Genomic DNA, 15,329 nt, shown 5'->3' with positions numbered 1-15,329 from the left:
TTAGACTTTTAGCTGCTGTTGTATAAAGAATCAAAAGTTCTGCTCCTTTTCACAAACACCTTTATTTTACTTTAACAGACTCTGCACAAAACTCTATCATCACATCACATGCCACAAAGGTCATCTGAAGGCCCTTTACACATCAGTGTAAATTATTGAATACTTAACATGAATGAGACAACTAATTGGAATGTCTCTTAACCCATTACTTAACAGTCTCCCCTTCCTTTGGTGAAAACAAAATTACAAGAATCTCAAAGATACACACACACAATTTCCCCCCTTCTTTTTTTTTCATTTTGGAAGAAAAAAAACAGTCACAGAAACAGACGCCCTTCATTAACAATATCCAAACGATTCTGTGAACTAGCCCTCTTTTAGTAAAACATTTGACAATTGATAGCTACTGTCGACCCATTTAATTTTTGCTTTTTCCCCTCTGTCCAACATCTGCTTCAAACTTGCGATGTCTATCCTTAACCTTTCCTCATTGACACTTTTTGTAGAGTGCACATTTCCCCACAGGGATTTATTGTCAATGACATTCAATAGGTATATTACCCAAATCCGCTAATCCCAAAATTTCTGTCACTGTCTGAGATCTATAAGCGGCCATATCCACTGCCTCTACAAGGCTGAACGTCTCAGCAGCCAAAGTGCTTTTGACCACTCTCCTTATTTTCTTTGTTTCCCACACAAGAGGGCAACATTTACCATTGTTCCCCAAAAGGAAAATTATAAAACCTCCTGCGCTTGAAACCCCATCACACAAATTTGCATAGGACGCATCACTATAAACTATGAGTTTCAAGGGCCTACGGTCACCTAAAACCGGGAACCTCAAAACACACACCTGCATTTTTAGTTTATTTGCTTTTATTATGTCTTCCACTTTGGAATCATTCATTTTTGTACTCCACTCTAAGACATCAAACCTCACGTCTGGTCTAGTCTGTCTACCTAACCAATTCAGTTGCCCAATTAAACTTTGCAGTTGCTCTTTTTCCATCTTTGAAACCATTGCGTCTTTTTGTGAAAACCGACCACAACTATTTGCTATTGGGCTGATGCTTTTAAAATAAGATTACTGATGTAAAGTTGCCCCTAACTTAGTCTGTCCGATTTCCAGTCCAATATATTTAAATGCACCGGAAGTCTGACTTCCAGCCCCAAATTCTTTCCTCAAAACAGAGATTACAATAGCTTCGAAATCACAAGTCCCACCCAACAGAAAATCATCGACATGCATCATCAAGATGCCAGAAAGATTTCCTTTATAGTGCCAGTAAAACATTGCCGGATCTGCTTTCAACTGGCAACAACCTAATTTTAACAAAACTGACCTTACCGAAAAATACCAGACTCTAGATGCATCATTTAATCCATATACACATTTGTTCAACTTTCAGAGTACCCCTTCGGTGTTAACTGCCTCTTTAGGAGGACGGATGAAGAATGTCTCTCTGGAGCTGATGCCCCTGCAAAAAGGCACGTTTTATATCTATAGATTTGCATTCCCATGCCTTTGTGGCTAATAGAGCCAAGAAGATCTTTAAAATAACCTTTCCTTCCGTCGGTGAACCTGCCCTTAAATCCTGATCTTCTAAGTTTTCTTCAAATCCCCTTGCCACAAGCCTGGCCTTTGCCTTATAAATTCCATCTGGAACAACCTTTTCCATGTAAATCCATCTGTGGGATGGAGCTCTTTGTCCCCTATCGGGTACTTCCGTGTATACCCCAAGTTCACTCCAACTATGCAGTTCTTGCTGTTTGGCATCTTTGATAACTTTTTCATCTAATTTATTGGAAGCCACCAAAATCTCACGTGCATGTGGGCTTCTACTCCTATTAGTATTTGTAGTCTTACTCATGTTCCGAGATCTTGATAAACTACGTCCCTTCTCCCACCTGGCATCTTGTTCTGTACTGCTACTGCTTGATCTTTCCCCTCTGCTGTGGGATGTCCTTTCAATAGTTCTCGACCTTTTCCTGCGGACCTGTTCTCTATCCGATATACTATCTGAACTGGCACTGCGTTTCTGTGCCCTCCATTTTTGAACTTCGTGTTCCCAATCCATTGTCTTGACTCCTTCCCCTGAATGCTGTACATTCAACCAATGTTTATACTTTCCAGTGGCCTTCCCTGCTCTACTAATAACAGTTGCATCCTTCCATTGACTAGACTCTTCAGGCAAGTATGTCACTTTTGTACCAACTTTTGGCTGTTGTCCTTTCGGAAATATGGCCTGTTCTAATTCATCAGAAGTGTTGTGTTCAGGGCAGCACGGTGGCGCAGTGGGTTAGCACTGCGGCCTCATGGCGCTGAGGTCCCAGGTTCGATCCCGGCTCTGGCTCACTGTGTGGAGTTTTCACATTCTCCCCGTGTTTGCGTGGGTTTCGCCCCCACAACCCAAAAATGTGCAAGCTAGGTGGATTGTCCACGCTAAATTGCCCCTCAATTGGAAAAAAATAAATTGGGTACTCTAAATTTAAAAAAAAGAAGTGTTGTGTTCCTCTACAGAAACCCTGTCTATATCAGTTAACCAGACGAGATCTGGTGCGTACCAGATGACCCTGGTTCCTCGTCATGTCTGACTGCTCTGTCTAAATTTGAACATTTGTAGTCTGTACCCATTATCCTTCATGACAGTTTGATTGCCATGTTGCAAAATAATTGTTTGTCAACTGTGCCTATGATCTTCCCTGGGCATTTCCATTCATTAAAATTGTCTTTCTTATAGTATACTATGTCTTCTTGCTGAAAAACGGTATTTGATAGATGTACATTATGCCTTAAAGCTCTGCGAATTCTTTCAGAGACTTCTGCTTCCAGAAAACCTTTTCTACTGCTATGTAAGGCATTTAAATGCTCAGCAAAGGCAGAGCTAATTGTAGTCCCTTCCTAAGCTGGAGACTGGTCATCCAAAATGAACGGAATTTTAGGATTTCTACCAAACACTTAATTGATAGGGACTATAGCCCCCAACCATCTGCAATAAATTCTTTCCATGTACCTCCCATGCTAAAGCTGAATTTGGCTTGCAATTCGGTCTATCTGCCAAAAGTTTCCAGAGCATGTCATCGATTACAGCATGGTTTCTTTTACAGACACCATTACTAAATGGGCTTTCCACAGCAATATTCATAACTGTGATATTCACGTTTTCACACATATCCCTAAACTCATCATTAGCAAATTCTCCCCCATTGTCCGTAAAGAATTTTGCCGGTGGGCCCATTCCTGTCCCTATCCATTTTTCCACGATTTGATACAGAATTACTCTCTTTTCTTTACTTTGTCCAATCGTTGATTGACTAAATCTGGTTGCTAAATCTACAGAATGCAAAATAAATATATTATTGGCTTTATCCCTGATCTTAAGGTCCATGGCCACAATGTCGTTAAAATCCCTGGCCAAGGTAGGGTTACTATCGGTTATGCTGGTGTCCTTCTGTACTTCCTACAAACTTCACAGCGATTACTAACTTGTTCTATTAGTTTAGTATAGTCTTCATCCCTTAATAAATTTTTCAGCCTCCGAGGAGACGGATGTGCAAATTGCCTGTGCAGTTTTAATACAACAAGCTTTTTATCAGCTAAAGTCCCATTTTCAACTGCCATTAACACGTTCTTAACAACTGTACTTGAAATATTATTTGTCAGTAATGGAATACAATAGTGTCCGGACTGTGTAAATTGTCCGGACTGTGTAAATTGTAAGTCCACCGTCTTTCCAAAAACTGTTGCCTTATCCTGTTCCATATCCAGTTTCATGTGTGCTTTCTTCATTGACGGTCTGCTCAGAAGCAAAGGTATCTCACTTGATATAACATCCATGCTAATGAAATGATTCACTCTGGCAATATTGCAAGGGATCACCACTCTTTTCAGCGACTTCAGAGTATTATCATCCCCAAACCTGAAACTTGTGGAACTTTCAAATTCCTTAACCTTGCTACAATTTTCAGCATTCAAGGAGTCCAGATAACATTTTAACCAGTCAATTCCACACACAGTAGATGTGCAGCCACTGTCCAATACAGCACAGTTGAAGAATTCTGCAACCAACACCCTCACTACCAGCGTAAAACTGCTTGCTAATAGGACAATGTCTTCTTTCTGGTCACTGTCTTTTTCCTCTTCTGACTCTTCCATGTCATGTGTCGTTAAAACACTATTATAACGTGTTGGACAGTTGAAAGCATAGTGGTATTGAGAGTCACATTGAAAACATCGATTTATCATGCCCTGTGCATTTCTAGGGTTCATCTTCCTATTGTAGGTTCTAACTGGGTTTCTGTCTTCATAATTTCTAGGTCCCGATCTTCTTCTATAGTCTTGGAACCTGTTTGTAGCCGTACGATTTCGCCATCCTGTTAGTAGTGTATCTTCTATATTCTGCTTTATTGCAGGCTGACCTATTTGGGTCATCAGAGCCATCGGAACCGAATGTTTCCACAGAAACTTTTTTAAAGCTCTTGATCGAATAAGGTATCCTTATCCGCAAACTGAACTCCTGTCAAAACCAGGAGCCATGTTGCTCACTCTAGCACAGTTAAGTAATTTCAAGGCCAACACAGTCTGTGGAAATTCCAGGTTGTGTTTCTGCAGCCTTTTATATAGTCTGCCAAATTCCATTATGTAGTCTTCAATAGGAAAATCCTCTATTTTCCAGAACCTATCAAAATCCGACCATGCTTCACACGCACTTAACAAGTCATCCTTTTTATAAATCTTATCCCTATAACGTAAAGAGTCTGCAGACCTTCTTCTGAGTCTAACTCTTCCAATTACAACTCAGAAAACGCTTTGCTCAGGATTTTACTGTCATAGGGTAGAGAAAGAGCCAATGCCATACCTTGTTTTCTCTTTCCCGTGGCCGTAGTCCACATAACTACTGCACTTCTCCATTGATCGTACAATCCCCTTTCAGAAAATAAGGGTGGGGGGGGGGGGGGGGGTAGTCATATCTGGACATCTTTATCCTAGGTTCAGCCATATATCTTTTTTTTGCTTCTCACTCCTTGGTTTGGTCTGGAAAAGTTGTATCTTTCAACACCACATTTGCACAGCAACCATCCTCTGCTACCATTTGCTAGACGTTTAGCTGCTGTTGTATAAAGAGTCAAAGGTTCTGCTCCTTTTCACAAATACCTTTAATTTACTTTAACAGACTCTGCACAAAACTCTATCTTCACATCACCTGACACAGGCCATCTGAAACCCTTTACATAATCAGTGTCAATTATTGGATACGTAACATAAATGAGACAACTAATTGAAATGTCTCTTAACCCATTACTTAACATGTGTGGGTCCCGCCCCCAGAACCCAAAAGATGTACAGGCTAGGTGAATTGGCCACGCTAAATTGCCCCTTAATTGGAAAAAATGAATTGGGTACTCTAAAATTTATTTTTTTAAAAGAGAGGGCTCCCCATGTGGCTTTCCATTAACTCAATTATCTATGATCTTGTTGCACTCGAGTAAAGCGTTCACCTAAGGACAACCATCACCCTCACCTGCAACTTTATTTAAACTTCAAACTCTAAGCACAATAGGTTGGAAGGTCTTGTCGGGCAGAACAATAGCACAGTGGTTAGCACAGTTGCTTCACAGCTCCAGGGTCCCAGGTTTGGTTCCCGACTTGGGTCACTGTCTGTGTGGAGCCTGCACGTTCTCCCCCTTTCTGTGTGGGTTTCCTCCGGGTGCTCTGGTTTCCTCCCACAGTCCCTAAAGACGAGCTGTTAGGTAATTTGGACATTCTGAATTTTCTATCTGGGTTCCCGAACAGGCGCCAGAATGTGGCGACTAGGGGCCTTTCACAGTAGCTTCATTGCCGTACTAATGTAAGCCTACTTGTGACAATAAAGATTATTGTTTATTTCATTTTTAAAATTCCACCCATTACTATTGATTGGCATTGAATTAGGAATCTCACTCTGATGGTATAGGATGCCCTGGTACAGGAAGTATAACAAATTATGTTGGTAAAGGATGGATTGCTTGTTACTGAAGAGCATTAATCTGCAGTTAACCATGCAATGTTTGATTTGGGGGTGCTCCTTTCTGGCATTAACGAAGCACAAAATGTTTAAATTGTTTACATTTGAAATGCACAAGATTATAATACAGTACAAAATTGAGTTAGAAGGCTTCTAAGGCTAATGTAATCACAACAGATGTTCCTATCAGTTGCAATTAAAAAGCATGAGCAAAATTGAATATTGTGTACCTCCTGTCAGACATTACCCACTGTATCATACAGGGGCTGGTTTAGCACACTGGGCTAAATCGCTGGCTTTTAAAGCAGGCCAGCAGCACGGTTCAATTCCCATACCACCCTGCCTGAACAGGCGCCGGAATGTGGCGACTAGGGGCTTTTCACAGTAACTTCATTGAAGCCTACTTGTAACAATAAGCGATTTTCATTTCATTTTGAAGAATGATCTTTTCTGCATATTTGTCTGGAACACGATGAAGCAATAGTCAAGTTCAACTGACTACTTGGAAGACATAATTTCTATACCAGGATGCAACACATGGGGCTGGATCCTCCGTCGGCAGGATCCTCCATTTCGCCGGCAGTGCACTCACACCCGCGGATTTCTCAACAGTATAGGGGTGTGCACAATGGGATACCCCATTGGCCAGCTGCCGGGTCGGAGGATCTCGCTGCCGGCGGGGCATGCTACACTAGAAAATGGATGCTCAGGACAGAGAATCCCGCCCATTATGTTCCACCTCACTGCCCTTACTGAACTTGATCACATCTATGTGCAATGCCAAGGGAGGTCAATCATTAACTTCTGACAAGGCAAACGTGGCCTAAAATTCCACTAATTCAACTCTGAAACCACGTCCGCTCTGTTTTTTTAATGTTCGGTCCTACACAACCTATATTGTTAGAAGCAATAGAGTGTGTATTTTTTGATGGAATGTTGTGCATTAATATTTAGCTTCATGTTCCTAATTTATCTTGTCAGGTGTTGGAAGTGCAGCTGGACTTAACAGAAGTGCTCCTCAGCCACCCCCATATGATTTGAACCCACCAACATACTCTGCGGTACTGCATCAAACATCTATTTCCACTGTTTCAATTGTATTGTAATACAGTAAAGAAGACAGAAAGGAAAACTAGTTCGTGGGCTCTTGCAAAACCATTGGTATCCTGACTCCTGAACATTTCATTGCCAAGCCAATGCTAGATAGCAACCAAAATATATTAAATGTTTAATTCCATGAAAACAAAGATGTATGCTTTCACAACCTAATACTGTAAATTAACTTTGGAAGCAGCCCTCTCAGGGTTTCCCACTCATTTCCACCAAATATTTAAAATGCATAATTGGCGGTGAATTCTTTGTATTCTCTGTCTTCCATGTATGTGAGAATCTAGAATTTTTAAAAAAAATATTCTTATTCAAGGCTTTTTACATATACACACAATGGCCGAAATTCTCCGACCCCCAGCCTAAAATCCCTCCCCCGCCGTGGCAGAGGTTCCCCGCCACCCGGGCAGGGGCAGGAATCTCGCCACTCTGATCGGAGAGGCCCCTGCAGCAATTCTCCGGTCCGGATGGGCCGAAGTCCCGCCGCTGGGAGGCCTCTCCCGCCGCCGAGGTTTAAACCACCTCTGGAACGGCGGGCTCAGCGGCGCGAGCAGGTCCCCGGGGTTGCGGGGGGGGCGATCGAACCCCGGGGGGTGCCCCCACGGCGGCCTGGCCCGCAATCGGGGCCCCCCCTCAGAGTCCGGGCCAGTGCCCTGGCTGCTCTATTTTCTTCCGCGGCCTCCGCCATGGTGGAGGCGGAAGAGAACCCCACATTGCGCATGCGCCGACAGTGACGTCAGCGGCCAGCTGCCGCTGACGTCACTGCCGGCGCATGCGCGGACCGGCGAAAGCCTTTCGGCCAGCCCCGCTGCCGGGGGCGCCGGTTTTTTGCGCCGGTCTTCTGGTGGCAACCGCTCCGGCGCGGGGCTGGGCCCCAAAGGTGGGGAGAATTCCCCACCTTTGGGGAGGCGCAACCCCTGAGTGGTTGGCGCCACTCCCCTACTCCGGGACCCTCCGTCATGCCGGGTAGGGGAGCATGCCGCTCAATATCAGAACAACACATCAACCTAGACAAACAACCACAGATCCCCCACCTCCCCTGATACCAACATCCCATGTTACCCCACCCCCCACCCAACACCAGACTCCGGGGTCTTCTGGCACACCAAATACCGCCACCTCCAAACTCTGCACCAACCCCGCACCCAGAACCGCTAGCATAATATCCCAGAACCCCCTTCGTCTTGGACACGCCCTGAACATGTGGATGTGATTTGTGCCCCCCCCTCCCCTGCACACCTCCCACATCTGTCTTCCACCCCTGCTCATCCTTGCCACCGTCATGTGAACCCTAAGCACTTTAAACTGGATAAGGCTTAACCTCGCACATGACAAGGACACGTTCACCCTCCGCAAGGCCTTCGCCCACATCCTGGCCGCCCGTACCTCCTCTCCCACCTCCTCCACTTACGCTTGATCTCCTCCACCGGAGCACCCACCTCTCCATCAATTCTTTGTGTATATATCCAACAACCTCCCCCATTTCTTCCTCCGACAGAAGCTTATCTTGCAATACCGGAGGCGGCAGCCCTGGGAAAGACGGCACCTCTCTCCTCACAAAATCCCTCGCCTACGGGTAGCTGGAGCCATTCCCTTTGGGCAACTCGAACAATTCCTCCAGCCCCGTGAATTTGCCCCCTATAAACAAACGTCTAAAATACTCTATCCCGACCTGCCACGATCCTGAAACCTCACATCCAACCCCGCTATGGTTGTCGCCTATTAGTGTCCACAACGACATGCCCAAAATGTTGCCTGCACTGACTCCATACCCTTAACGCCGACACCATCACTGGGCTCACGGAGTACCTGGCTGACGAGAACTGAAGTAGTGCCAATAACAGAGCCCTCAAACCATGTTCCCATACATGATGCCACCTCCACCCACCCGCCAGACCGACCTCTCCTCCACAGCCCATTTCTTCACATTGCAATATTCGCCGGCCAATAATAATTTATCAAATTTGGCAACGCCAGCCCATCTCCCTAGCCCCTTGCTCCAAGAAACCCACCTCACATGCGGGGTGTTTCCCTTCCACACAAACCCCAAAATTATCCCATAAACCTTTCTTAAAAAAAGGACTTGGGGACAAAGATAGGGAGGCTGTGGGACAAAGATAGGGAGGCTGTGGAACACGAACAAGAACCTGGGCAGCATCATCATTTTCACTGTCTGTACCCTCCCAGCCAGCGATAGCGGCAACACATCCCACCTCTTAACATCCACCGTCATTCCCTCCACCAATTGTGCCAAGTTCAATCTGTGTAGCTGGGCCCAGCTCCATGCACCTGGATTCCTAAATACCAAAAGCTCGCCCCCACCAACCTGAACAGCAACTCGCCTAATCTCCTCTCTTGCCGTCTGGCATTGATTGGGAGAAACTTGCTCTCCCCCATGTTCAATGTATACCCCAAAAAACGACCAAGTTCCCCCAAAATCTCCTTAATCCTTCCAATGCTGCCCACTGGGTCCGAGATATATAACAACAAATCATCCATGTATAGCGAGACCCTATGCTCGATGCCCCCCTCCCCGCACAATCCCTTTCCAATCCCTCAACCCCCTAAGCACCATTGCCAAAGGCTCTGTTGCCAAGATGAAAAGCAACAGGGAGACCGGGCACCCCTGCCTCATCCCACGATGCTGCTCCCAATGTGGTCTCCTCTATATCGGAGAGACCAAACGCAGACTGGGTGATAGCTTTGCTGAGCACTTTAGGTCTGTGCGCATTCAGGACCCTGACCTTCCCGTTGTTTGCCATTTTAACAAAAGACCCTGCTCCCATGCCCACATGTCTGTCCTTGGCCTGCTGCAATAGAACATACAGTGCAGAAGGAGGCCATTCGGCCCATCGAGTCTGCACCGACCCACTTAAGCCCTCACTTCCACCCTATCCCTGTAACCCAATAACCCCTCCTGACCTTTTTGGTCACTAAGGGCAATTTATAATGGCCAATCCACCTAACCTGCACATCTTTGGACTATGGGAGGAAACCAGAGCACCCGGACGAATCCCACGCAGACAGTGGGAAACCGTGCAGACTCTGCACAGACAGTGACCCAGCGGGGAATCAAACCTGGGACCCTGGTACTGTGAAGCCACCTATCCACGTGTGCTACCATGCTGCCCACGGTAGCACAATGTTCCAGTAAAGCGCAATGTAAACTGGAGGAACAACATCTCATCTTCCGATTAGGCACGCTACAGCCTTCCAGTCTCGACATCGAATTCAACAACTTCAGATGATTAGCTCTACCCCACCTCAACCCATTTGTTTTCATACCATTTCTTTTTAACTGTCTTTTTACCATTTATTTCTTGTCTTTCTTAATATATATTTAGCCCCCCCCATCTTATCCACCTTTCCTTACCCTTTCGCCCCTTTACTTCCCCCTTCCCCTCCCCCCACATCTACATCTGTCACAGTTTACCCTCTGATGTTAGTATCTCTGCTTTTGGCCTTTCACGCCTTTTGTTCTCTCTGGGGACTGCCATTAGCACTCTTTTTCCCTTGGTTTCTGTGGCTATTAACATCCCGTTTCCCTCGGTTTCTGTGGCTATGACTCATCTTTCATTCTTACTCCACAGTATAAATATTTCCCACTTTCTGTTAGCTTTGACAAAGAGTCATTGGACTCAAAACGTTAGCTCTTTTGTCTCCCTACAGATGCTGCCAAACCTGCTGAGATTTTCCAGCAATTTTCACTTTCGTACAATGCCATTCGGGTGGGGAAGGACCTTGAACGGGAGCCACCAAATGTGTGACCACTCACTCCATGACCGCCACTGGATTCCCTAGATTTGTTTTTTAAGGGAGGGAGAGTCATATGAAGACAGTGGAATGAGATTTCCGACTTGCCCCAGACATCCTTCTAAACCTAGTTACGCATGTAGAGTAAAGAGGTAGCTAGGTTTAACATAACTGCAGCCATTCGCAATCAGGACTGATACCTAATTTAGCGAAGTAGAGACTCGCGTATCAACACAGATCACTGATAAATAGGCCAGATCTTTCCTTGTTAACCATTTTACTATTTTGGATCCAAATTGATGAATTGTTTTTTTGATGCAGAATTTCCATCAGGCATTTCCGGGTCTTTGGTAGCGTAACTTGTCATCCATAAATACTACTGGATGCCACTCAAAAAGAAGCAAAAGAACTTTGAACTTTTTTGTATTTTGTGGATTTGGAAGAAGCAGCTATAGGCCATTACAGACTTGACCACGTTTCCCGTCCCCATCGATTCCTCCTGCCAGGCAATGTGCCTCTGGGCCTTGGCATGATGAAAATTAATTAATTCTCGATGTAATTTGCCTGATTATATTCTGCCCTTGGGCCCTTTTCACGTAGCTCTGGATTTCTACCCAGTTTGGGGCACGAAGGAATTTAGATTGCGGATTTTCTTTTTCAATTTAAAGTGCCCAATTCTTTTTTTCCCAATTAAGGGGACAATTTGGGCATCCCGGACTTTTTCAATTTCTCAGGGGAGGGGGTCAACGATAACCCCCTGCTTCTTAGGTTCTTAGTGGGTTATAGTTTGGAAGACCTCTGTCCCAACTGCTGTCTTCAGGCACCTCTGCCACCTCCCGGACCAGTTTCTAGAGTTATTTTCGGGGCCTTCCGGTGGCCAGGTGGCAGGGGTGGAGTAGGCATCTGCACCACCGCCTCCCACAGGCCCGGGGCACCGGGAGGAGCTGGATCCCGTCTTTCGATGATCCCGGTGGCGGGATCAAAGCAGGCCCTAGGTTGGTAGGTGGGGCCGTGTCGCCCGCCGCACTAGAGCGGTGGAGGATTCGGGCTAGAAGGGCAACTGTCGGAAGGCTGTCAGCCATCCAGTGTCGGGAGCGCAGGGTGCACATGAGTCTCTCTGCAGTGGACTGCAGGGCTCACTTGTGCCTGACTCTGTGTCGCCCCTCATCCCCTCTTGGGGACTCCCGGAATCTGCCACATCTTAATTGAAGGTTCTTTTGTTTTTCTGCCTCCGTAGATAGTTCAGGCAGTGTCCAATTGGGCCCCCCTCCTCCACCAACACCCCGACTTCCTCCCTCCCCACCACCTTCCTTACCCCTCTCTCCCCACCACCCCCTTCCTTTCCCTTTTGTTGGTACAGAGTACAGAGTGAAAAGCCCCTAGCCGCCACATTCCGGCGCCTTCCCCTACCAGCCTCCCCGGATAGGCGCCGGAATGTGGCGACTAGGGGCTTTTCACAGTAACTTCATTGAAGCCTACTCGTGATAATAAGCGATTTTCATTTCATTTCATTTTTGTTTTTTGTAGAAATGTGTTGTGAACTGCTTTAATAGAGTATCCCCCCCCCCATACATTGGTACTGAGGGGAGGGTACCCTGTTTCTCCAACACAATTAGTGTTTGTACCGTTTAGCCTTGTATATATTTTTTACTGTTTTAATAAAAAGATATGGCCAATCCACCGAACCCTGCACATCTTTGGGTACAGACACTGGGAGAATGTGCAAATTCCATACGGACAGTGACCCAGGGTCGGGATCGAACCCAGGTTCTCGGCGTTGCTACCATTGCACCACCGTGTCGTCACAGATTGCACATTATTTCTGATGATAACCAATAAGAATGATCTAAGTCAGCCGCAGCTACAAAGGTTTACCTTCTATCACCTTGGGCTGGATTTGAATGTTGGAGGCAGGAGATGAGACTAATCCTGCTTTTGTGATCCCACCTCCATCTCAAGTCTGGCAGCAAGACAGGGCTTGGACTCCCACAAGATTCAAAGTAGCTTGGAGACAGGCCTGCTGCGAGGCAGGAGTGGAACTGGGCTCAGTCCAAAATGGGCAGGTTAAAAGTTCTCACTGTTTCCAAAAGCCCTAGCCTGGTTCTTCCAAGACAATCAGCAGCTTATCTGTTGCAGTTGAAACTTCTCACCACCTGGCAGAATTAGGCCATTGGACCCATCAAATCTGTTTCGCCATTCAATCATGGCTGATATTTTTCATCCCCATTCTTGTGCCTTCTCCCCATAACCCCTGACCTCCTTCTTAATCAAGAACCTATCTATCTCAGTCTTAAAGACACTCAGCGATTTGGCCTCCATAGCCTTCTGCGACAGAGTTCCTCAGATTTACTACCTCTGGCTGAAGAAATTCTTCCTCATCTCTGTTTTAAAGGATCGTCCCATTAGTCTGACGTTGTGCTCTCGGGTTCTAGTTTTTCCTATTAGCGGAAATATCTTCTCCACATCCACTCTATCTAAGCCTCTTAGTATCCTGTAATTTTCACTGAAGGTCCCCCTCATCCTTCTAAACTCCCAACGAGTACAGACCAGAGTCCTCAACCGCCGACACGTCCTTCCTTAGATACGGGGCCCAAAACTACTCGCAACACTCCAAATGGGGTATGACCAGAGCCTTGTAAAGCCACGGAAGTGCATCTCAGCTGTTGTACTCTAGCCCGCTCAGCATGAATGCTAATGCTGCACTTGCCTTCCTAACTGCCTACTGATGCTGCGAGTTAACCTTAACAGTTCATAACCTCACACTTTTCCACATTGCATTCCATCTGCCATTTCTTGGCCCCCTCTCCTAGCCTGTCAAAGTACTTCTGCAGCCCCCCTCCTTCCTCAATACTACCTGTCTCTCTGCATGTTCGGGGCTGGTTTAGCACAGTGGGCTAAACAGCTGGCCTGTAATGCAGAACAAGGCAGCAGTGCGCATTCAATTCCCCTACTGGTCTGCCCGAACAGGCGCAGGAATGTGGCGACTAGGGATGTTTCACAGTAACTTCATTGAAGCCTACTCGTGACAAGAAGTGATTATTATTATTCTGTCATTGTATCATCTGAAAATTTAGCAACAGTGCCTTCAGTTCCTTCTTCCAGATCGTTAATGTATACTGTGAAAAGTTGTGGTCCCAACATTGACGCCTGAGGCACACCACTAGACACCAGCTGCCATCCTGAAAAAGATCCCTTTATCCCCACTCTCCGCATTCTGCCAGTCAACCAATCCTTTATCCATGCCAGTATCTTACCCTTAACACCATAGACTCTTAATTTATTTAACAGGTTGGGGGGGCCTCCCTGCCTCCAGTGATTCCTGAAAGATCATCACCAATGCCTTCACCATCTCCTCCAATATCTCCTTTAGAAACCTGGGGTGTAGTCCATCTAGTCCAGATTATTTATCCACCTTCAGACCTTTCAGTTTCCCCAGAACCTTCTCTTTAGTGATGGCCACTCGCCCCTGATTCTCCTGAAGTTCTGCTATCCCACTGATGTCTTGCATCGTGAAGACGGATGCAAAGTAACTATTAAGTTCCTCTGCCATTTCTTTCTTTCCTATTACTACATCTTCAGCCTCATTTTCCAGTGTCCAATGTCTATTCTTCCCTCTCTCGTCTATTGTATATTAAAAAGACTCCTAGCTAGGTTACACTCAATTCATCTTCTCCCTCCCCTCCCCCCCTTAGTGCTTTGTTAGTTGTCCTCTGCTCGCTTTTAAACTCTTCACAATCCTGTGGCTTCCCACTAATCCTCGCTACCTTGTATGGCTTTTTCTTTTGTTTTTATGCTGTCCTTAACTTCCCTCATCAGCCATGGATGCCTTGTCCTCCCCTTAGCATGTTTCCTCCTTCTTGGGATGAATTTCTGTTGTGCCTCCCGAATAACCCCCAAAAATTCCTGCCATTGTTGTTCCACTGTCTTCCCTGCTAGGCTCTCGTTCCAGTCAACTCTGGCCAGCTCCTCCCTCATGTCTTTGTACTTACCTTTATTCAATTGTAATACCGTTACATCTGATTCCAGTTGTAATACCGTTACATCAGTCACCAGGTGTTAGATGCTGTGATGGAATACACATGTATGACCTAGTTGCATTGATGACACCCTTTACTTTGCCCAAGAATTTAGGGCTTTGCAAGGACCGGATCTGGCCCGTGCTAGCATTATTTGCATGCTGATGATGCTTTGTCTCCAGTCAACATGATGCGAATATCAGCCAAAGTGTAAATGTAAATCTATGATTTCCAGTGCAAAATAGTAATCTTTTGCAACACCAGGTCATCGTGAAAACTTAACTTGGTGACATTTGCGTTTGGTGACAATATTAGATTTTTTTGGCTCTGCTTCTGCATTTGGTTCCTTTAGCTCTGTTCAACATCATTTGAGTATTTTAGTTAATCTTGCTGCACCATTCACATTGTTTAGGTAATGAAGTTATTTTCATGCATGGAAAATACAAAA

The 15,329-nt window shown here is 45.7% G+C and overlaps 1 protein-coding gene across 3 annotated transcripts in view; it reads left to right on the top strand.

The window, feature by feature from the left end:
- Nucleotides 1-15,329, top strand: part of LOC119966307 (extensin-like) — a 47,841-nt gene that overhangs the window by 25,680 nt on the left and 6,832 nt on the right. For all 3 annotated transcript variants that reach the window (XM_038797783.1, XM_038797785.1, XM_038797784.1), the window contains exon 2: nucleotides 6,987-7,066. In XM_038797783.1, the coding sequence (XP_038653711.1) occupies nucleotides 6,987-7,066 (80 nt within the window). The remainder of the gene's footprint in view (nucleotides 1-6,986; nucleotides 7,067-15,329) is intronic.

Source organism: Scyliorhinus canicula, chromosome 5 (genome assembly GCF_902713615.1).
Source record: "Scyliorhinus canicula chromosome 5, sScyCan1.1, whole genome shotgun sequence".
Lineage (NCBI taxonomy): Eukaryota > Metazoa > Chordata > Chondrichthyes > Carcharhiniformes > Scyliorhinidae > Scyliorhinus > Scyliorhinus canicula.
Note: the sequence above shows the minus strand (reverse complement) of the source record. Positions and strands in the feature narration are given on the sequence as shown.